This window comes from Lacerta agilis, chromosome 9, assembly GCF_009819535.1.
Source record: "Lacerta agilis isolate rLacAgi1 chromosome 9, rLacAgi1.pri, whole genome shotgun sequence".
NCBI classification, from domain to species: domain Eukaryota; kingdom Metazoa; phylum Chordata; class Lepidosauria; order Squamata; family Lacertidae; genus Lacerta; species Lacerta agilis.
The window spans coordinates 39,628,028-39,652,433 of NC_046320.1; the positions used below are offsets into that span (position 1 = coordinate 39,628,028).

Genomic DNA, 24,406 nt, shown 5'->3' on the forward strand with positions numbered 1-24,406 from the left:
TGGGGGAAGAGCATTTTTGTGCAAAAGCAATGCTACACCAGCTACAAATGCTTTGGCAGTGCCTTTTCTGTCCAATGGATGAGGGTTTCTTAAAAAAAAACACCTCAAAATGTGAGTGAGCAGATCTCAAGAGATAACACTGAATGAAAGCTTGTATGAATGGTTACTGATGAGTTAGCAGGATAGTGAAGCAGTTTTGGATAAGTTGGTACAAATCCACTTACCATGCTGCTTGCACTCATTATGACCTGCAGCAGAATGAGCTCCCTGAGGAAACCAAGGTGATAAAGTGGAACATACAGGTACCACTTCAAACTCCAAGCAGGGGCTTGCCATTCCCCCCCCCCCAATAGTCCCTATAACCAGTGCTTTTTTCTGGGGGGAGGCAGGGGTACACATACCCCTAAACATTTCGTGAATCTCTGTACTTTTGTCCATTTACTGTATTTATTTTTCCCGATTTGAATTATAAAATGGTGATCTTCTTGAGTCAAAATGAGAGTACCCCTAAACTATTTTTTTTAAATAAATAAATAAATCACTGCCTATAACCACCATTTAAAAAGCAACAACACCTGCCTGGAAGTTATTTTATTTTCTTAAAATCACCCCAGCATATCAGGCTGAAAATTCTCGATCTGCCTCTTGCTCTGCTGCGACAAGTTGTCTCTTCGCAGAGATTTTCTTACAGAAAGAGACGTTCACAGCACAGAGGCCTTCCCTCCCGCGCGGGCGCAGTCCATTCTCCCACCTGCGGAGACTCATTCGAACAAGGCCTCGTGAACTTTCCCCAGTTCACAGGGGACCAAGCGGGGTTCGCTGCTCCTCACCTTTCCTCTCTCTCCTGCAAACGGCGCCCGGGCAGGCTGCCTTCCCTCTGTCTGCCGGCAGGCGTCCTTCCTTCCCTTCAAAGTCGAGAGACCAGCCTCGTAAAAGCCGAGCAGCTGCAAGCGGGAGCTCTTGACATCACATGCAAGCTCCTCCTGCGCTCGACCTCCTCGCTCCCCCCTCCAACCTTAACTCCCCTCTTTTCCCGCCCCTTCTACCCCCCACCCTCCAAAACAAAACATCTCCTCCGGCGTGAGGCTGCTGGGAAGCCCACAAGGCGAGGGGAAATGAAGGAGCTCGAGAGCCGGAGAGGCCGCCGGAGCAGCGCGCTGCCTCTCGGGGGCTTTTCCCTTAGCTGCGAAGAGGCCGCCTTCACCCGCGTCTCTGGGGAGCCCCGCTGACACTGAAAAGGACCCGCTTGGCCGGGCGCGCCAGCCAGCCAGCCACTGCCGCCCGCCCTTCTTAAGCCGCCAGAGAGCGAGCGAGGAGGACGGACCGACGGCAAGCGAGGCTGCGCCGCCGTCCGCTTTTGTTTCTTCCCCCCGCGCTCCCAGGCGAGGAGCTGGGAATGCCGAGCGGGTTGCAAAGGTGAGGGCGCGCCGCCTGCCTCCGCCCGGGCTGGCGTGTCCCCGCGCGCCTTCTCCACGCGCGCGCGCGCCCCCCACATGCAGACACGCGCGCGGCGGCGGCGGCGGGGGGGCGAGCGGGAGCAGGAGGCGAAGATGGCAATGTCCGTGATCCAAGCGTGCCGCAGCCTGGCTCTCTCAACATGGCTGCTTTCCTTTTGTTTCGTGCATCTGCTGTGCCTGGATTTCACCGTGGCCGAGAAAGAGGAGTGGTACACGGCCTTCGTGAACATTACTTACCCGGATCCTGGCGCGGGTGGCGGCGGCGGCGGCGGCGGCGCAGGCGGGGAGTTGCGTAGCGAGAAGACCGAGTGCGGCCGCTACGGGGAACACTCGCCCAAGCACGACGTCTGGGGCCAGGTGGTGATGACCTCGGCGGCCGCCGACCGGCTAGCCTGCGACCCCAACGCCAGGTTCGCCGTGCCCGGGCCCGGCAAGATCTGGATCGCGCTCATCCCCAAGGGGAACTGCACTTACAAGGATAAGATCCGGCACGCAGCCGCGCAAAATGCCTCGGCCGTGGTCGTCTACAACGTGGGCTCCAGCAACGCCAACGAGACCACCACCATGCCCCCCGCAGGTGAGCGGGTGTTAGGGGGGAGGGTGCACAACCACCCCCCTATCCAAAAAAAGTCCCACTGTTTGAGGATCTCCCTTCTGGACAGCTTCATCGCACCCCTCCTTGGATCATCGCACCCAACCAGCCTCCCAGGATGTTATTAATAGCCAAGCCAATGGCCGTGGCCGGGGTTAATAACATCCTGGGATCTGGCTTGGGTAAAAAGCAGGGAGCGCTGTGTGCTTGGCTCGCCACAAGATGAGTTTTTGGCTATTTCTCTCTCTCTCTCTGCCCGCCCCCCCCCCCGCCTCTTTTTGAGCTGGGGAAAAAGAGGGGAAGGCTAGTGGAGTGAGTGATGGGGCGCATCTAAGAGCTGGCCTTTGAATAGCTTGAAACTAAATGACAATGGATGCAAGGACGGCTTTTGAATTCAGGGAAGCAGGGAAGTAATTAGGGGAGGTAGGTCAGCTGGTTTTGGGGAGGGTAGGGGGAAAGGTTGTACAGTAGTAGTCAAGGATCCAACCAGGTGGAAGACAAAAGGGAAGAGGACAGGTACAAGGGCAGAAGGGAAACCCTAGAAAGGGGGCAAGCTGCTGGAATGATGTGCATCTTGGCAATAGGTAGGAAAGGGAATGGGAGGCTAGTGTGTCTGGTGCAGGGAAGGAAAGGGCAATCTGTGGCTCCCCAGATGTTGCTTAGACTCCCAACTCCCCTCAATCCCAGCCAGCATAGACTGTGGTCAGGGATAATGGGAGTTGGAGTCCAACCACATCTGGAGGACATTCACATATCCTGACATTTGATTTCACGCTAAGCCTTTTTCAGTGGCCATTCGAGATGTGCACATTACTTTCTGTGTTCCTTCAAATTCATTCATGCTACATTTGGGCTTGCTGGTGCAGCCCTTTGTAATGAATGGTCGAACTATGCTGATTAAACAGTGGGCTGATACAACAGCACCTTTCAATATGTCTGGGAAAGTTTGAAAGTTCTGGTGTTTTAAGCCTCTTCCCGAATCCCAGGAGGTTTCTGATTTCTGTGTACAGTGCTGTTGCTGTAAGCCTTCTTCTGGCTTCTTTGCCTTCACTCACTCTGGCTGTGCAAGCACTGTGTCAAGAGAACGAGCTATTCAGGATGCCAGGAACACAATTAGGTTAATTACTGTTAGAAGATTTTACTTGGAAACTGCAGTCTTAGTACAATGTCTGCAATTCCTGTGACACGGATTACTGTCTAATTTCAGGTAGTATATGCACACATGCAATTTTTAAATCCACTTTTAGGCTTCTTTGAATTCTGCTAAGGCTTCTTTGCAACACACACAGTGTAGATGTTTATGTGATGGTGCTCTTGGATATATTCCAGTTTGTCATATGGGAGAAAAATAATTACAAAATATCAGTATGCAAGAACAGGCTGTATGATGAACATGTTGTGCTCTTATTCATTATCTGTATTTGAAAATGTTGTGTTTTTTAGAAAACACCAAGAGTAGTTGTTTGGGGGCAGGGCCCTACATGGTCAAGAGCTACAGTACTTGCTTCTTATTCCAAAATGCCACACTATGGAGAGTCAAAATGCCACTTTTTAATTTGGGTTGTACACATCTTGCAAACCAGCCTAGGTAAATATATTTCTTCTTTAGTAAGAACCACAAAATTCAATGGGGCTTAGATGGGGGTTGCAGTTGTTCTCCACCTTAGAGGGGAACCTAGAGGCAAGTTTGGTAGCAAAACATTAGCATTATTTTAACAATATTTACTAAGTTGTAGACCCTGACAGGTAGGGAAATATACCTACCACAATATTTGGTTGGACCTTGAGTTGGCACTGTGGGAAACAGCCCAGTTTGGCTCAAACGACTTCAGAGACTCTGTTATTAAGCTCGGGGTCTGAATCTTCTTCAGAAAAATGAGGCTTTTTTCTCACCTATGCACTGTTGAGAAATTTAAAAAATGTTCCAGTGTTATTCCTTTTGAAAGAGATGGATGATTTATGTGGGCATAATAGCCCCTCCAAAGTGGATAAAATTTGACAAATTACAGGCAAATCAATACAGTGTTTTTTGTGGTAGGTGCCTTTTAAAGTTTAATCTCTTTTTTTAGAATAACATTTTATAGTTCTCATATTTTTGCAGAAATTGATAAAATTTGCAGGCGTGGTAGTCCCTTCTAAGGGGATAGATCCTACCAAAGAAAGATAGCTACTGCAGATTCCTCACAAGGACAGCATTTGCAGTTTTGGGATGGAAAGAAAGAAAGAAAGAAAATTATTTATTATGCTTATTGGTCACTAGTAGCATAGAAAGTAAGTATTGAAAAAAAGAAGAAGCTTGGGCAGCACACTGGCAATAGAACAATAAATTCAGAGAGATTCAGTTTGTCTCTGCTGGTGTTTTGTGGGTGATTGATCTGAAAATAGCAGAAGTGCCCCTAGGTGTGAAACCTGCCAAATTACATACAAATAGGCCTAGGAGGTTTTGTGCTAGGTTCCTTTAAGTTGACACTGTGTGTGTGTGTGTGTGTGTGTGTGTGTAGACTGAAGACTGAAAGGGATTCTTTCCCCTCCCTTTGGTTTTATTTGTGGTTAAAAAAAAATCAGCAGCATTAGAGAGGTGCCACTGGTTCTACTGCACACAGAGCAGCGAACAAAGTCTTTTGATTTGAGGAATAGGCTAATGTGGGCATTGGAAACTTGCTCCTTGTGGACCCATATACTTATCCCACCTGAAATCCTGTCAGTCATGGCACCCTCCCAGCTGTGCCAGTGTTGTTGTTTGCCAGATTGGGATGTGTCCAGCAGAGTGACAGTGAGGAAAACATCAAGTTGGTAGTGGGAACAAGGGTATGTGAATTTTGTGCACAACCAGCGCAGTCCTGCCCTCACTGCCACCCTGGCTCTCTCCATCCTTTACAGGTGTGTGATGACAGCTCAGGTGATATAGTGCCCTGGAACCTTCTCCCTGCTTAGCTGCTTTCTACAAAGCAGGCAGGTTGTATATCTGGGTTCTGCTGCGAACACAACGGAAACCCATGTTCTCTGCTGTTTGCTCCCACTGCTAGTTCTGCCAGCGAACTTGCAGCTGTTGAATGTCATCACTATTTCTGGCTACAACAGAGAAGTTGCATTTCAGCTTAGTGGGTGGAGCCATCTCTTCCACTGCCCCCACCTCTTGCCCTGATCAGGCACAAGAAAGATGGGGGCAACACACTTTGCTAAATGTGTGTGTTATTGTTGCGTGGTGCTTTTCTGCTTAAGCAGTGAGTGTTTATTCACACAAAATAGTACTTCAGTAAAAGACCCTAGTGTGTATGTGGGAAAGAGGTACATAAGGAAGTAAGCGCTAAGTAATATTAATAACAATCATGGCTGATAAATGAAAATAATCACTTGGGACATGGCCACACATGGGAGAAACAATATCATTAAAAACAAGAGGTTGAGTGATATACACATTTTAAAAAAATCATTTGGATTGATTGAAAAATATTACACAAAGTTGCGCAGAAGCAAAGGCCTCAAAACTACAAGGCTAACTAAAACACTGCTCTCTGTGACAGTAGGACGGTCCCCTGTTTCAGCACCAAACTTGAAGGGCAGGCTCATAGCTTTAGGGAACCTGCAGTAGTTTCTCTCTGCTGCCACAACCCTTTTCTGTGTCACCTAATGCCAAGGGTGCGGGATTCCCACTGCCTTACAGTGATCTCCTTGAGTGTTAGAGAGCAGCCAGCTGATTTCCGAGACTTTTTGCAACTTCAGCCTGTCTCCTGTCCGCTCACCCAATCACTTTGACAACCCCTAGTGTAGCCCCAAGCAGCCTAAGCCACATGGTGGGAGGATAAACAGCATCCAAGTGTGCCCCCAAATCATTACAGCCCAGAAATCTAATTAAGCAGTTTATTCAAATTGAGTGTAAGTTAAAAAAAGGGGATGGGGGGTGGGGAGGAGAAATAGCAGGTACAAAGCTCAAAGTTGAAATAAAACACTGCACCAGACTAGAGGTCTTAAATCATCCTACACTTTATCCAAATGAACATTGTGAACTTACTCTCAATGGTCACTTCTGGCACTGGAAGTTTAAAGCATCAGTTGCGGTTTGGGGAAATCAAGAGGGACAAAGTCTCTATGGCCAAGGCCCATTTTAAGGGCTCAGGACCCACAGTAGGCTTAAAGGGCAGCTAAAGTAGTTTCCAGCTAATCAGAGTTCAGGTGTGCCTGCCAGAGAATCAGTGTGTGTGTTGGGGAAATGGTAGACACCTCCTGGAGGCACAGCAAGGAATTCATCTGTGTTCTTGCTAGAAAGGATTTAATTATGAATGTTGTGTGTTTAAGAAGGGATATGCCTTATTCTCTAGGCAAAATGGTCAGCAAGGGACCAGACTTTTCACACGCGCTACTCAGGAGAACAAGAACACTTGGAATACATAAAACCAGAATGGAATTAAAGGATCAAAGAAGTTGGACAATGATTAGAAAAGGGTGCCGAAGGGAGGGATGCCTCCAAACTTCATCAAAACCCTTTCTGATGTTTTTTGCTCTTTAGAACAGAACAGCAATAGATCAAGAAGGAATAGTGAGAAAGTGCATATTCCTTCAGCATCTCTCCCTCCAAAGCACTAGAATTGGAGAGTGCAGGTGCCTTGTGGAAAGGATGCTGTTTGAACACTAGGCCTGTCAGTCATGAATGAGCTATCCCTTCCCATTCATGATCCTGACGTTTCCTTAAGCTAGAGGCATAAGTTTGATTTTGCAAAGCTGTACCTTTTCTTCACCTGTGTTTTCCTTTTATGGAAAGCTTAGATACATAGTTTCACATTTTGCAGACCCTTGTCTGTAGCATGGTTGGACGACTTCTTTCTTTTTTTGCATCTGAGTCACTAAGGTGCCACGAGGTGATTTGCAATACAGTATCTCCTCTAACTCAAAGCACCTGGCTTGTGCAGATACTGCTACACATTGGAGAAGCCAAGAATCTCTCCAAGGCATCCGGATTCAGCACAAGATTTGACTGTAGCTACTGCTCATCCCTACTAGAAAGGTAAAGGACCCCTGACACTTAAGTCCAGTCGCAGATGACTCTGGGGTTGTGGCGCTTATCTCACTCTATAGGCTGAGGGAGCCAGCATTTGTCCACAGACAGCTTCTGAGTCATGTGGCCAGCATGACTAAGCCGCTTCTGGAGAACCAGAGCAGCGCACAGAAACGCCGTTTACCTTCCTGCTGTTTACCTATTTATCTACTTGCACTTTACGTGTTTTTGAACTGCTTGGTGGGCAGGAGCTGGGACCGAACAACAGGAGCTCATGCCTTCGTGGGGATTCGAACTGCCGACCTTCTGATCGGCAAGCCCTAGGCTCTGTGGTTTAACCCACAGCGTCACCCAGGACTTCCGGCGGCGACGCCATTGCGGGTGGTCGTGGGCTGCTTCGGTTGCGAAGCGCCCAGTCCATCCCGGGGGTTTGGAGCCCCGCTACCGCAAAGCGGGGCTCCGGTGGGGTGCGGGAAGAGCGTCCCGCACCCTGGGCTCCCCGGCTGTGCCCGTTGTGGCTCCGAACCCTTCCCTCGCTCCCCCTGTAAAGGGGGAGCGGGGGTGAAGGGACGACGGAGCCGGGCTATAGGGGACATGCCCCAACCGGGATGTAAATGCGGCGGCAAAGCCTGTGATGAGCGTCTAAGTTCTACCTGTCTTTTGTGAATTGAAAGAACCCGGTGGTTGTGAGTATTATTGACTTTGATTGACTTTTATATCTTTGGAACGATCCGGGGGGAAGAGGAAAAGGAGCCTGCTTCCCTCCCTTCGGGAGAGAAAGAAAATAACCAGTTTGAGTGACTGCTGCTACAACAATGGATACAAAGTGTTTGGAATTTGAAAACTGAGACTGCTGAGATTTCCCTTTGGGGATTAAGTGGGCAGAAAATATCTCCTTTTAAAGTTTTGATCTTTACACTCTGGCTTCAGAAAAAATGGCGATGGGAAATTTGGACTGACGTGGGAAACGTGGGAAACAATTGAAACAAAGGAAGGAAGAGACAGGAACTGAAATTTGACACCCACCCTCCCCTCCAAAATGCTGGACTTTGTGCTCGAACTTGTTTTGAACTCTGGTCTAAAGGAGGAAGAAATGTTTGCTGTCTTGAGGCTGGAACTGCTTAATCGGAAACTGCAAGTTTTGAGTGGGATTATAAATAAAAAGAACTTACTTCCCACAGAGGAGGCTTTTCAAAAGTTTTACACAATGGAAGAAAACCTTGGCAGAGAGTTAGGAGGGGTACTTGAAGGATGGTCTGAAATGGCTGGGCGACTCCGGGAAAAGGAACCGTTTTCTGGGGGTGGCAGCCCCGGAACGGGAAAATTTACAATATCCAGACCCCGAGGTGGGAGCTCGGGGGCATGGGACATGGAATTAAGATATCTACATGAAGAAGAAGTATGGTACAAAGAAACGGAGGAGCCTAGAAATGGTGTGATGTGTACCCTGAAACTTGATGCAAGGTCTGTTGTGAATACTGCCTGGATCTGTGGACATTTGGTAAAAGAAGACATCTCAAGGATTGGTTCCGGCGAAAGACAGAGAAAGACAATGGACAGAGGGGGGGTGGGATGAAGTACTAAATGTAAAATGCAAATGGTCTGTTATGGTATCTGAAATCGGAGAGTGAAGTTTGTTAATTATAAGTTTATTTTGAATAAGTAAGGGGATATTGGATTTTAAGTTAAAGCAGCATGATAATGGACAGAAGAAATAAGTTTAGTTTTTATAAGAATATTTTGTCAAGATTTACGATACAATAGGATGATGAAGATAATTGTGTTATCTTTAATTTGAGTTAAATTCTTTTTTATAGAGAAAAGGTGTTAAGAAAGTAAAATATGGATTTAAAACCGAAGGTGAAGAGGCAGGGGAAGTCAAACGTCAAGATTCGGAAATAGAATTTTTTTTGCTAGGTATATAAACAAGAAGAAGAATCCTGGCATTATGTGTATTTGTAATTGTTTTGTATTTGTAGGTGTGGGTCTGGGTTTGTGTTGTATTATGAAAATGCTAATAAATTCTTCTAAAAAAAAAAAAAAACCCACAGCGTCACCCGCGTCCCTTGCTCATCCCTACTAGGACTCATTAAACTTAATAGGACATTCCAAGTAAATGTGCATATGTGCTGGGGTATTAAAGGCACGCAGTAAGGAGATCAGAACTTCCTACAGAAATACTTTGATGCAACAGCTACTGTACAGGCTACCTGAGACTTTGGGTGATTAGGACTTCCGGATATATTTTATTTGGAGAATAGTTGTGTGTTTTAGCTGAGGTGTTATTTTCAGATAAAATATTGCATTTGCACAATACGTATTCAGTAGTGGCCAGTGTGGAGGGACAGAGCCACCATACCAACACTGGCATTGCTGCAGCATACCTGGCTAGTGCTGCAGTGAGGCAGGGTGCTAGAGAGTTTGGGGTTGTGTGGATGCATTGTCAGAGCGACTTGGGCAGCAAGTGGGTGATCATGACTGGGACTGCAGCATCCTTGGAGGGAGGATGTTAACCTCCTCTCCCCCTTTGTGGTACAGTCCCAATAAAATTGTTTTCCTTGAAGCTGCTTGAAGGAGCCTGCCTAATATCAATGAGCAGGGAGTTCCACAGTGTAGGGATGCCACACTGAAGGATTAACTCCTTGCAACTGCAGAAACAACATCATGTGAAACTTGTAGAAATGCCAGTTCTGCAGATTGAAGTGGCTGAATGTGCATATATGGCAGGCTTCCTCGACCTCGGACCTCCAGATGTTTTTGGCCTACAACTCCCATGATCCCTAGTTAGCAGGATCAGTGGTCAGGGATGCTGGGAATTGTAGTGTCAAAACATCTGGAGGGCCGAGGTTGAGGAAGCCTGATATATGGGGTAATGGGATTCTTCGGGTCCTGGTCCCAAGCCGTTAAGGGTTTTTATACATTAATAGTAGCACCATGAATATGGTCACTCCAGGACAGAAGCTGACATTGACATTGGTGCCTTTCATGTGTTTTCCTGATGGGCTACTTATGCTGGAGCTGAAACTATCTACTCTTTAGACCATGCCTTGCTTAACCTGCAGTCCTCTCGGTGCTGTTGGGTTCTAGCTCCCATCATCCCTGACCATTGGCCATGCTAGCTGGAATTCAACAACAGCTGGAGGACCACAGGTTAACTGCAAATCACTTTGTGATCCTCCAAGGATCGATCAAACAAACTACCCTTGCTCTTGACAAAGTGTGAGGAAGCTTTTTGTCAGCTTCACCTTGATAGCAGTCTCAGCTAAAGCCCCAAGGCAAAGTCTGAAGGCTCCCTGTTGAGTACCAGCCGTAAACTGGTTTAATGCAGGCACATCCCAGAGAAGTGCTAAATTGCCTTGGCTCTGATTTTTCTAAAATAGCAGTTTATACCTAATTGTGTAAACCCAAATTCCTTTCCCAACAAACATGGTCAGCATTTTCTACCATTCCTAGCATTGCCCCCTTTTGATGCTTGCTGCGGCGACTCCCCTCATAGCTACTAGCTCTTGACATAATGTATTCCACATTTGTTTTTCATGTGGAATGCATTACAATGGAATGCATCTCCACATTTTCTTCCCCTCCTTCCATTTCCATGGATGCCTGTGCAGGCAAAAGCATTTATGCATTCATGGAAAACTTATAGTTAATTTGGATATTAAAGGACGGGTCAGAAAGCCTATTGCACTGGACAGGAGAAACAGAGGGTTGTATCCAACAGAGCAATCCCTCAGTATAAGGGGCTTCTACTTTCACAATGGAATTTCCTCTCCTGCTCCCCCTTTGTACCTCCCACTCCCCACAAATCTACTCTGGAGGGTTTATAGAAAAATCCCAAGCAGATGTGGGGCACACAGGGAGAGGAAAGGGAGAGGAAGTCCCATTGCACAGGCAGAAGTCCTTGTGCTAATGGGACAACTTCATTTGATGCAACCCTGAGAGCTTCAATGGACACTGTGTGTGCATCCAGTCATAGTGTTTGGTATAGGGAAAGGCCACACATTCTCAAAAGGGCAAGATTTGTGCCCTAAATTTCACAAAGTGGACTAGGCCATTGCAAATGAATAGGGCCAAAATAATGAATTAAAGTGAGCTGTTCTCATGGCCCCAATCCTAACCCAAGTACCCAGAACCAGACTTTTCTAATTCTTTTTTATTATTATCAAGCATAGCAGTCATGGTTTGGGAGGTTTCTGGGTGGTTTTGTGGGGGCTGTTGTTGGCCAGAATCTTTGGAAGTTTTAAGAAGGTAGAAAAATTACTTTTTCCAGCAGTGTGTGTTTGTGTGTATGTATGTATGTATGTGCTGAGTAAAGCAGAAAAAGTTATACGTTTCAGCCTTTGTTTTTATGATTCATACATTTGTCAAATGGGTAAGAAGGAAGGATAGCATGGCAACTGTGGCTTTGGTGCAAAATGCCAGAAGTAGAGCTATAAAAAGTTATGGAGAGGGAAAATGAAGGCATGCTAAACCAAAAAGGAAGTTTGTCGCTCAAAGGAGGACACGTTCGTGCTCGCTTTTCTCAAAATTTCTGTGTATTCATTCTCATAAACCATTTTATTTTAGTGAACTGGTTGTTCTAGCTTTAGTGTTTTAGTTTCAGCTTTGCACTTTAAGCCAGCCCAACTCCACATTATATGAGGCCATAGAACAAGAGAGACATTAGTCTCTCAGTTTCATGTTGCTTGCACCATCCCTCTCTTTGTGGCAGGGGAAGGTTTACTTACCTGGTTTCCACCTCCTGTTTGTGTTTATACCTATGACATGTGTCTTCAGCAAGTATTCTTGTGCTGGTTGAGAAAGCCTCAGATCAGATATGGTAACCCACTGAATTTCATAGCCTGGAGGAAAAGAAACCTAACTGGAGTTCTCTCAATAATCACAAGTGATTAGGGAAGATTCGGATCGCACCCCTGAAGTGGGGTCAGTGCTTTTAAAGGCTAAATATTGGCATAAGACTGCCATCTTTCCTGACATTAAACAGTACACTGTAGTCTGTCGCTGACTTTGGGTGCCTGGCTGCTATTAGGGAGAGTCTCTTGGATTTGGCACATGAGAGAGATGCTAATTTAGCATTCCCCCTTTGCATATTCATAATATAAATCACTATACCTGTACATAATTAATATTCATATTATACATGTAAATTATGGCACATAAATCTGTACAGGTGAGAGATGGCACCTCTCCCAAGTGCCCATTACTTCAGTAAAAGCCACCATGCTTTTAAAACTTGAAATGCACTCGTTCTACATAAGGATGCTCTGATAAGATATCTATGATATTTTGGCACGTCCAAAAAAGGGTTCCTGTGATTGTGAAAATCTCAAGGAAGGAATGTTGTGCTATATATTCATTAATTTGACTGCAATCTGCTAATAGTATATTAAGAGGAAAGTCTTCTGTTCTAGGTTTTGAAAATTCCTGAGTGTATGTGAAATAATATGATCAGTTTTTACATGGAAGATTACCATGGAGTTATTTTTTTATTTTGTTTTTGTTACATTTTGCCTTTTCCCCAAGATGCTCAAGGTGGGATACATATTTCCCCCCTCCATTTTATCCAAGGAACAACAACCGTGTGAAATTGTTTGGGCACCAACTATGAGAAATGCTATTTTTTGGGGGGGGGGAGGGTTTCATGTGGCTATATCTTGATTTCACAATCTGTGGGTTTATTTTTAGAGCACTTTCCTTTTTAAAAAAAAAATGCATGTAGTAACTTTCAGTCTACCTGAGTTTTGTACATTTAGTAGGAATGCAGAATCACAGATGATAGGGTTGGGTAGGATTTCAGAATCTTAAACATCAACTTCTCCTACTGACTGAATTGAAACTCTTCTATGCCAGATGTTCCCCCAAGCTTTCTTTAAAAAACCAAGGTAGAGGAAGTTTTTAGATTTTCCAACCCTAATAGAAGGGTCTTTTCAAAGTTTATATTTTTAGGAAGAAAGTAATGAAATGCATTAAACCCCACAAAAAGGCTAAGCCAAGTTTATGGAGGTTTTAATTCCTGCTTCACTTATTCTTGTGGTAACTTTTGCAGCCCACAAAGTATGGCACCGCAACTGCAGTCAGCATCAACCACAGTCTCTGTTTTTGTTTTGTTTTGGGCCTGTAAACAACTTATATATAATTTTATACATCTGCAGGTTGGGAGGACTTTATGCCATATGCACGAATCCAACTGCAGCATAGATACAGTCTTATCTCGTGTTATGGCCGCTGCAGGTTATGTTCGGCGCGGGTTACGATCGCGTCGAACCTGGAAGTACTGGAACGGGTTACTTCCGGGTTCGGCGGTTTGCACACGCGCAGACGCGTCAAATGATGTCATGCGCAGAAGCGCCGAATCACGTCACGCACATGCACAGATGTGGCACTTCATGATACGGACTGCTCATGATGCGAACGGGGTTCCGGAACGGATCCCGTTCGCATCCAGAGGTACCACTGTACTTTGATTTCAGATGCAAATATACATCATCATCATCCATTACTTGGATTCTTATCTCATTATACATGACAAAGCTATCTTCCCACCACACTCTGAGTAATACCCCTCCCCACTCCCTCACTATATTTAAGGGTCTGGTGACTTCTGTTTCAGTGTATCTGAAGAAGTGTGCATGCACACGAAAGCTCATACCAAGAACAAACTTAGTTGGTCTCTAAGGTGCTACTGGAAAGAATTTTTTATTTTGTTTTGACTATGGCAGACCAACACGGCTACCCACCTGTAACTAATATACACTGTATGTCCTATTTTCTCAAGCTGCCATCATCTTAATACTTTGACATGGAGTTAGCGATTTGCACCTTGTAAATGTGGCGACAATATAGACTTTATATATTAGAGAGTCAGCCGTGTCAAGCAGGTACAACTAACTCAGTTGGTCTCTAAGGTGCTACTGGAAAGAATTTCCTATTTTGTAGGTACAACTAAACAATTGAAGTGCTTAAATCTGAGGTCAAATTGAGTGCTGGAGCAAGCAGAAGTAGAAAAATGCTTAGTAGTGATAGGACTGGATCTGGATCTTAAATACTGTTTTCCAATGCATCCATAGACGGTATCTACTTTTTATTTGACTGTTGCGCATTTCTAGCTTGTAAACCTTACCTGCTTGCAATTAAACCAGAAGACACTTCCTCACATTTCTTTGAATAACATTATGAAAGACTATATTCAGGTTGTCTCAGCAGCAAACATTGGTATTTGTAGGGCTGATTCACCTAATTGTTTCACAATCTGTTTCCCTAGCATTGTTTGATGGCATTTTTAGAACTAAAATAGTTCTTGATCTCCATGGAAACAGCCGTTGATGCGGTCTCAGGTATCTCAGATTAACATGTGTTCTGACATTATACCTGTATTAGCATGTACTATGAACCCTACACTCCATTTCGGAATACTTGGATATCAGATGCTGACATACAAGTGCATTAGGGGTTCATTGTTGCTTGTTCTAGACCTGATGTTTAAGTATCAATATGATACCTACTAATTAGGCTATTACAATATTGTGGCAGAGCATCCTGTCATTATTGTGTTAACACAGTTGCCTCTCGTTGACTCATGTATGCGAAGCACTATGACAACTCTTGCATGTATTTCACTTAGCACCTGGAATGCTTTCAGAAGATAAAGCTGGTGAGGAAAAGAAGTGCAGGTGTTGATCAGGGGCTCATATGATCTGCCCCCACCCCCACCCCACCCCCGCCTCTGCCTGTCTCTTACACCTGCAGCCAGATGAAGGAACACTCCCATGATTATGAAGGAGTAGCTCAAATGCCTTCTTCACATTCCAGTACCTCTTGCATGGTCATGCTGCACAAAGGCAGTATTCAATCCTGATAAGGTGCTTTTCTTCCCTTTTCATCTACATTGGATCGCTGATTATTTGGCTGCTGAAGGACACAATACATTCATTGATTTATTGAAATAAGATATGTAAAAGGACCATGGATTCGTGTAACCTCATCTCTTTGTTAACCGAGTATAGTCCATGCACGATAGGTCTGGGTGGTTTTGTAAAGCATATATGTTACCAAAAAGGGTAGCTAGCATGAGGAAGCACTGGCTGCCAAAACAGGTGAAGGATAACTGGAAGAGTGGGTCCCTAAAAGAAATGGGAGAACTGTGAGGCATGCTGCATATTTTAAAAAGAAGTCTGCATCTCCCCAAAGCTGCCCAGAATGGTCAATAGCCAAAGGCTGCATGTTCATATTGCCAAGTGGTTGTTGAAGGGAACTGAACAGTCTGTTCCTTGTTGACCCTCAACCTTATAGGATGTACACCATTCAGTATTTGTCCTCCTAGCGCTGTCACCATTCCCACTGCCTCTAACTACTTAAAGGATCATGGATGGAGGGGGTCAGTTTCAGAAGACACACATCCTCAAGCGTTATCCTCCAAGGCTAACCCCCTGGCAAAGGCATTTCTCCTCTTTAGTGAATGGATGCTGGGAAGGACCTGTCTCCCTGGTGCCTCTTGGAAGACATCGGGACTTTGAAAAGCAGTATGGTTTGGTGGTGGCTTTAAAAACCAAGAACTGGCATGGTTGTTTTGAAAACAAAACTTATATTGGATTGTTCTAAGATCTTAAAAAGGTTATTTTAAGATGGAAAAGAAAGATGTGCCTGAAAACACCATGAAATTGTAGGTATATGCATATGCAAGAGGAATGTATTTTCTTACATACTACGGCTTTTCAAAAATTGCCTTGACATTGCATAAGTTGCTATGTAATTATTATTTTTAAAGCATTCTTCCTGTTCATCATGAATGTTTTATTTATGCCATTTGTAAATGAACCCAATGCATTAATTGCCAGATTTAACTAAAGTTGGGGTTCAGTTGGCATCTAACACAGCTCATGTGACATTGGTTAAGTATGGGTGAATATGCTTTCTGCAAATGATGGTTTTTCCAGCTCCTCTTTCTGCTGCAGTCCCTGGGCATCCCTCTAAAGCCTGTCCTGGAGGTTGAGGGGGGGCCTTGTGAGTGGGATTCAATGTGGGGCAGGAAGACACTTCTGTAAGGAGAAACTGGGAGTCTTTCTCCCTCACTCCCCATGTGCATGCTGAAATTCTTTAGATTATAGTATTCAAATACAATGCTCATAAAATGTTGGCTGAAAAGTGGCACTTTAACAGTTTATATACTATAGAATATAACAATACATTTTGAGAAATAAACTGGTTTGATAGCAAGTTACATTATATACGTTATATATTCTGAACAATTTACTGTATTTTTCCGTGTATAAGACGATTTTTTTTTTGCTGACTTTTTTCAGTAAAAAAATGGGGGTCGTCTTATATACAGAATGTGAATGCGGGGTGGGTGGTGGGAGCTGAAAGCCAGTGTGGTGTAGTGGTTAAGAGCGGTAGACACGTAATCTGGTGAACTGGGTTCGTGTCTCCGCTCATCCACATGCAGCTGCTGGGTGACCTTGGACTTCTTTGAAGTCTCTCAGCCCCACTCACCTCACAGAGTGTTTGTTGTGGGGGAGGAAGGGAAAGGAGAATGTTAGCCACTTTGAGACTTCTTCGGGTAGTAATAAAGTGGGATATCAAATCCAAACTCTTCTTCTTCTTCTTCTTGGCTGCTGTCAGGCGATATGGCGGAAAAAGAAAGGCGCTTTGCTCATGCCCAAAGGCACTATTTCCCCCTCAGCCGGGAGTGAGCCTGGTGCATGGAGCCCAAGCTTCACGAGGTATGCTGTAAAAGCTCCTCTAGTGCAACACTGAAGAGGACGCCTTGTCACCTGCGCAGAAGGCTCCACTCTGCCTGTCGCCCCCACCTTCCAAAATTTTCACCCAACCTTCCCTGCCAAGGTTCCAAAGTTTGGTGACGTCAGCGGCGTGGCCGCCAATCCGTGCTGAAGGTGTTATTTTGGGGACAGGAGCAGGTGGCTTTCCCAGTTCCGGCACCCGCCTGCTTCGTCTTGCCCAGTCCACGGAGATCACTCCCAGCGCCAGTGGCTCTGATCTTGGGACCTGGCCATTGCCACTGTCTCCAGGCAGAGCAGATTGGGCAGGTTGTGGCTCATGCTGCAAAGAACTTGAGGGCAACAGACTGGCCCCCTCTCTTCCACCCACCTGCTCATCTAGATCCTGCATGCTTTCTGCCTGGGCTTGAAGGTGATCTCCCCAAAAAAGCTCCCGTGGGCACTCTAATGAAAAAGAAGTTGTTTTGTTTGATGTTTAAAATATTGATTTCTTAATTTTGGGTTCAAAAAAATGGGGGCTGTCATATACATGGGGGCGTCTTATACATGGAAAAATAGGGTGATAGAACCAGGACATTAACTTGAAACACAAAAGAGGATTTCTTTTCTTTTTCTTTTGTTAAGGGGGGGGGGTGACATTCCCCCCAAAAGGTACAGGCTGATTTTCATATATAATCTCTTATAACTTAGAATTGTTATATAATTTTAAAGAATGTAATTGAAAAAAGAAGATAGTGAATACTAAGTTTATCTATAAACAAACAAGTGGTGTTGTGTTTTCTTAAAAAAATAAAAACTATACACTTTCGATATTATTCAGTGTTATCAATGTTATTGTGATTACTGCATTTATTAAATAAGCAATGGCTAATTAAAATGACCCAGTCATTTCCATCAGTATATAAAATAGGCAATTCCTTTGGAACATTATTTAAGCCAAGTATATTTCATATACATCTAGACCTCATAAAACACAAAAGCCAATCTGTTTAGGCTGCTTGTCAGTCCATTTCTTAAAACGGTTCTGCCAGATCTCATCATCATAAAACAATTAAGTCAATCTCACTCTTTTGAAAGAGAAAAACAATCTGTTTCGCTGTTTTAAGTTAGATTCCTGGAAAAACAGGTCAGTTCTGAGATTTTTAAAAGAACATTTTCAAAATAACTGCAGCTTAATCTTAGACTGTTTCATTGTGGCTTTTCTCCAGCAATGCTGATCCTGGTTACTCACCAGAGAAATTAATGCTTGATCATCAATCAACAAATATTAAACACAAAAATGTATAAAGAAAAGACTTCATAAGCCAAAAACAAATAAACCCATCATAAAAAAGATTATTCAACACTGTATGTTGAATCATACTAAAAACAACTGATTAATCTATTCCCCCCCTACCCTCCCATAATGTAAAAGCAAAGATGAAGAAACTGATCAATAAAAGCATTAGGTGTTATGAAGCCATTTAATTAAGTGAAGCTTTGCTATAAACGTTTAACTTCAGTGGATATATCCCTGCTTTCGTTAGCACAAAAAATGTCACATCAAAACACATTTTGTACTAGAAAAAGCAAAAAAACAAAAACAAAAAAAACCCAAGTATGAAGATAGATCAGTTAGAAGACAACATGCAAGTCAAAACCGTTAATTTCCAAAGTGTTAAATAATTGGCCCATAGAAGTAGCACATTAGTACTGTCTTACTGAGATTATTCTGTGCTTTCTATTCCTGTGAGGTTAATACAGTACAGGCAACTCCCAATTTATGTGGGCCCAATTTATGTGGGGGCTATGTTCCAAGGCACTGCACTTTTAAATGAAATCGCATATATTTGAAACACCATTGAAAAAGCCTGCAAACACCCTATTCCGTCCCCTTTTGTGACATTTTTGTGTCACTTCCGGGATGCACACATGAGCAGTTGCATGCATATGGGGCACACTTAATATGGAAGTGGCCTGCAATAAATATGTGACCCAATAATAGGGCTGCCATATTCCCAAAAGTGAAAACTGGGATAAAGTTGTTTGGCTCTTTGGGGGGGGGACTCCCCCCTCAAAAAAAAGTTTTGGGGCTTTTCTTTTCCCAGACATTTTGCTGATTCAGTGAAAATCTGCCCAGGCGCCATTTTGCTTCCCGATTCCTGGGCTTGTCCCGGAAAACTCAGACCGTAGGGCAGATCTACCCAGTCATTTTTCCGCAGTATATGGCTACAGATAACACTTCAGTCTCTACTGTATTACTGTATGTCTGTCTCCAAATTCTGCAGTGAGTTTTGACCCTGTAACATCCCCATGACTTTGGGTTTGTGGGTGTTTTCAAACAATGAGCCATAAAATACTTTTCTGCTTTTTGTTTTTTAATTGAAATCAATTTGTCAGGCCGTTATAGAGAAGCTCTCTTCCTTAGATTCTGCCTTTCATTGTTTTTCCGCTCAATAGCTAAGTAATTAAAGAATCCCCCGTGATCAAAGTTCTTGCTGTTTTACAGGCTTCACTTATCTGGAACCGCATTTTTCCTAATCTCTTGTTGCAGCTTTATAGATGGAGGTCTGTAGTGGCATCTGGGGGCAGGGGGGGGGGGAGAGAGAGCCTGCTGTTGCTGTGTTAACTAAGCCACAGTTGCATCTGCAGCTTTGTGTCTGTCTGTAAATGCAGCCAGTGGCACTGCCCGCATTCAGGGGACCCTGGGCAAAATGCCCTCTGTTGGCTCCCCCATTGTCACACCACTTTCTCTCCTGTCACCCCATCCTGGGAGGAAGATCGAGTCACTTTTCCATTCACTCTTCAGAAAGAAAAAAAGAACTGACCCTCCCACCCTCTGCACCCTTCTTACCATTTCCCTTGTAACAGACGTGGTCAGTGTGCTCAATCATCTCCTCCCCCTCCTATTACATACAACCTTCTCCTTTTCTTCCTTAAGTACCGGCTTTGGGAGTAGTTCCTGGGGTCCAGGGTACACACACTGTTGGGTACACACACTAGAGTCACTCTGGGAAATTAAAGACAGTGGGTGCAACTGCTTGCATTGATTGCATCACCCATAATTTAAAAATAAGAGAGAGGAGGATACTGGAGGTTGTTTCCTATTCTTGGGCAATTGTTCAGGGGCCCCCAGATCTGTGGGGTGCTGGACGTTAGTCCTATGGCATAAGAAAACCAGGTTCTCCACGCTATTCCCCTTTTGCTTCATCTTATTTGAATCCCTCCAGAGTATTTTATCTACTGTGGTGTTATACTTTTGAAAAACCTATTGCCTTTTATTTCCCTCCTATTACTATCAAGCATCTTTAGATAAACCCGGATACTAATCATTGGCATCTTTCCATGCTAACTATAGCGGTGCACCGTAAAGCACACTTAAAACACGTGACTGGGATCTCTGGTTTCCCCTTCACAGAGCTCCCATTCCCAGCACCCTTAACAAACTACAGTTCCTAGGATTCTTGGGTGGGGGGGAGTCATGTGCTGTAAATGTGTGGCGAGTTCGTACTCTGTTTGCTGAGGTGGGATATAGATATCCTGATCTAGTGGCTGTCATGTATCCCTTCATAACTCTGGAATGATTATTCTACCGTTTGTTGTACTTCCTGAGCTTCCATTTTTGCTTCTATCCACTTGTTCAGAGAGTCTGTCCACCAGTGAACATTCCTAGCTGTTGCCCAGCATATCAATTTTCATGTTCCTCTTGCCATTTAGTAGTGCCCAAAGTGCTGATGGAGCAATGCTCTTTCATTTTACATTCAGAGCTGGATTATATCCAGAGGGAACAGTTGGTAGCAGCAAAAGGAATTCCCACTACTGAGATTAAAGGTAATTTTGCAAAGAAAGAAAAAAAAAGTCAGTTCTTTTGCTGTGGGATTCCTAATAGATCCTCTTAGAAATATTTTTTCTTTGTGCCTTTCCATGACTCGTCTTTTATATTTTAGCAGTAAGCACTTGCAGCTCTCTGCTAAATGCTACTAATTTTTCATCTGGGAAAAACAGGAAATACCTGTTTTGGAAAGCCAAGTGCTATTTTGATGCCGATCCATTCACTTTCTTCACATTTATTAGACATGCATGTGTCATACAGACAAGGTACTTAATACAGCTTGCCACCTTGAGTGATGGCCATACTGGCTGGTAAGGGCCAGTTAGAAAGCTTTGGCCAACCTTGTCAACATGGTCATTAGTGAATCTTTATTAGAGGAGTTTCTGCCAGATGGGGATGCTGGTGCACTCGAGATTTGATTTTGTCACCCACTATAGGAAGTCGCTGGGAGAGACTTGTTAACAAGAGTTCGTGCACTGATGACACTCAGCTCTGTGGTTTGTTTTGTCCCCATCCAGCCCCTTGTGAGGCAGTTCTGTCCTTGAATACATGTCTGCAATAAGTGATGGATTGGATGAGAGAGAACAAATGTAACCTCAATCCAGGTAAAACAGCATTGATGTTAGTGGGATACTTGACTAATCCCTGACTGTGGTATTCTTAGGGGCACTTATAACTACATTTTGAAAACACGCACATCTGATTTAGGTTAAAAAGGCTTTTTTTAAAAAATTCTTTATTTCGTTTCAAACAGTACAAAACAAAAAGGATTCTTAATAAAAACGATATACATAGCCAAGACACATTATTGGTTTTTTAACCTTATGATATATCATATTATATCATAAGGTTAAAAAGGCTATTAAAAAACCAGCCCCAACACTCTTATGCCAGAGCCTATGCTTGCTCTAGATCAGGGGTGGCCAACTCCCAAGAGACTGCGATCTACTCACAGAGTTAAAAACTGGCAGTGATCTACCCCCTTTTTATGGGGTTCAGGTCAAGGTTGTTGAGCTTTTTTTTAGGAAGGAGGAAGGCCCATTTTGGTTGGGTTCGGGTCAAAGTTGTTGAGCCAGTGATCTACCAGTGATCTACCGCAGATGTCCAGTGATCTACTGGTAGATTAAGATCTACCTGTTGGACATGCCTGCTCTAGATAATTCTCTGCTGTAAGGAACAGACAAATAGCTTGGAAGGTGTGGCTGGACCCAGTATTGTTCCTGCATTCCCAGGTGGCAGCTGCATCCAAACTACCTTTATCAGCTATGCCTACTATTGGAATATAGACTTCAGCTCTGCCATTCATGTTTTGGTGGTATGCAAATAAGTGTGAGGAAATGCACTCTACATGGTGCTGACTTTGAAGAAGGTTCAGAAATGCAGCTGAAGATAATTGAAGCGCCCCACTTGTTAACAAGTGTAGACTGATACCTGTTTTGAATCCACCTGGATTGGTTGCCACCATCTTTCTGGGCCCAGTAGTTCAGAGTGTTCCCTCTTCCCTAGGTAAAGCAGTGATGGGGAACCTGCGGACCTCCAGATGTTGTTGGGTTTCCAACTCCCATCAACCCCGGTCAACATGGCTAATGTTCATGGATGATAGGAGCTACAGCCCTCCAACATATGGAGAGATGTAGGTTCTCCATTTCAGCTTTAAAAACCCAAGAACCTTGGATCCTGACTATCTCAGGGAGCATCTTCACCATTATATGCCGCCCCTCCCAAACTATGATTCTTAAGACGTTTTGATGAGGTACTGCTCTGGATTTCATTTTATGGGGAGGCAGTATTCACCACCACGAGGAGCAAGGTCTCTTCCATTGCAGCCCTGATGCTGTGCATGACAAAATAAGTTCATACAGCATCCTCTCTGTTGGCCTTTTGAAAGCAGGTAAAAGGTTTCTGTTTTAGTCTGCCTTTGAAAATTGACTTTTAAAAAACTGGCCTCACCCTATATTGTGTGTTGCTGAGCTGTTTTCCTGTCTTTGGGGCATAATATTTTTTAGTTTGTTTTTACTGTGTGACTAGTCATATTTGTGGTTGGATTTAAACTCTGTGACTGTTGTTTTTTCTATTAATAGCAGTGTAGAGGCAGAATAAGTCCTCTGCTTGAAAGGACTGTCCAGTCCAGTTTGGCTTAATGATAATGAATTATTAGGAGACAGAATAGAGGTCTTGGAAGTTTGTTTGTTTAACTTAAAATATATATTTTTAACCAGGGGCGGCAAACGCCGCGCAGAGGCACCCCTCTGGGGGCGGGGCATCCTGACACGTGCGTCGTGACGGACTGCGCATGCGTGGAAATGCCGCACATGCGCAGTCCATCCGGGCCAGCGCTGCTCCTCCTGCGGTGACCGAGGGAGCCGTTGAGAGAGTGGCAGCTCGTGGGGCTGCCCCATCCATCCGTAAAGCAGCACGGACGGGGTACCAGGCAGCGGGGCTCGGTTTGGGGAGTGGCAGGAGGGGCTGCCGAGTGTCACCCTCCTCCCCTGTAACCCGGGGCGCCTCGCCCCCATTGACCCTCCCTTGCTATGCCACTTTTTAACCACCCTTCATCAAAAGGTTCCAGGATGGTGCAGCAAAATGAAAGAGTGGTAGACTCGTAATCTGGGGAACTGGGTTCGTGTCTCCACTCCTCCACATGCAGCTGCTGGGTGACCATGGGCTAGTCACACTTCTTTGAAGTCTCTCAGCCCCACTCACCTCACAGAGTGTTTGTTGTGGGGGAGGAAGGGAAAGGAGAATGTTAGCCGCTTTGAGACTCCTTCGGGTAGTGAAAAGCGGGATATCAAATCCAAACTCTTCTTCTTGAGTTCTACTCACACTTTTCTAGATAGCAGCCACTGTCCATGAAGCCTGTTTCAACCAAAATGACTTTGGCATGTTTGACTTCAAAAGGGAATGCATATCATGAATCGTCTTCCTATCTCACCCTAGCCAACACGCATGCTAAAACATCATTCCGAAACTGTGTAGCCAGATTTCCAGATAGCATAGTATATCTTTCACTGAGAATGTTCCTGGGTAGACATTTAAAGAAACAACTGTAAAAATAATTGTCACCAAACCAATAATCACTAAATGCATACCGTAGGTGGATTTCTGTGATGATGTGTGCAGAGGACTGACATAGCTTCAGCAGGGAGGGAAAGAAGTGGTTAATGGGGGTAAGAGACACTGCAAACCTCTTTGTTGTCCAGGATGTCTGTACTGTATTGCTCCTGGCAGGGAAGTGGGTGGCGCTGTAATCTAAACCACTGAACCTCTTGGACTTGCTGATCTGAAGGTCGACGGTTCGAATTCGCATGGTGGGGTGAGCTCCCATTGCTCTGTCCCAGCTTCTGCCAAAAAGCATGTCCCAGCTTCTATTCAAAAGCATACCAGTGGAGGTAGATAAATAGGTACCATTGTGGCGGGAAGATAAATGGTGTTTCCCTGCACTCTGGCACTTGTCATAGTTTTCCATGCACCAGTAGCGGTTTAGTCATGCTGGCCACATGACCCAGAAAGCTGTTTGTGGACAAATGCCGGCTTCCTTGGCCTGAAGCAAGATGAGCAACACACCCCATAATCACCTTTGACTGGACATGACCATCCAAGGGTTCTTTACCTTTTTATCTTACTGCCCCTGGCAGTAATTAATTAGAGCTAGGGCTCATTGGTAAAGTATATGTTGTATATTTAGCATGCTAGTGTATCTGATTGTCTAACAGCACAGTGTGATGTACCGTATTGGCTTGAATATAAGCTGCACTTCCCCCGCCCCCAAAGTGTGAAAAGTTAAAGTGTGGCTTATATTTGCCAACTTACGGTACCGCT

General features: G+C 44.5%; 1 protein-coding gene across 1 annotated transcript in view; it reads left to right on the forward strand.

Annotated features, from left to right (window-relative positions):
• Positions 1-1,261: 1,261 nt before the first annotated feature.
• RNF150 (ring finger protein 150) overlaps positions 1,262-24,406 on the forward strand; it is an 81,316-nt gene continuing 58,171 nt past the window's right edge. Inside the window, exon 1 of the mRNA XM_033159763.1 lies at positions 1,262-2,034. Coding sequence (XP_033015654.1) covers positions 1,494-2,034 — 541 coding nt within the window. The 5' untranslated portion in view covers positions 1,262-1,493. The remainder of the gene's footprint in view (positions 2,035-24,406) is intronic.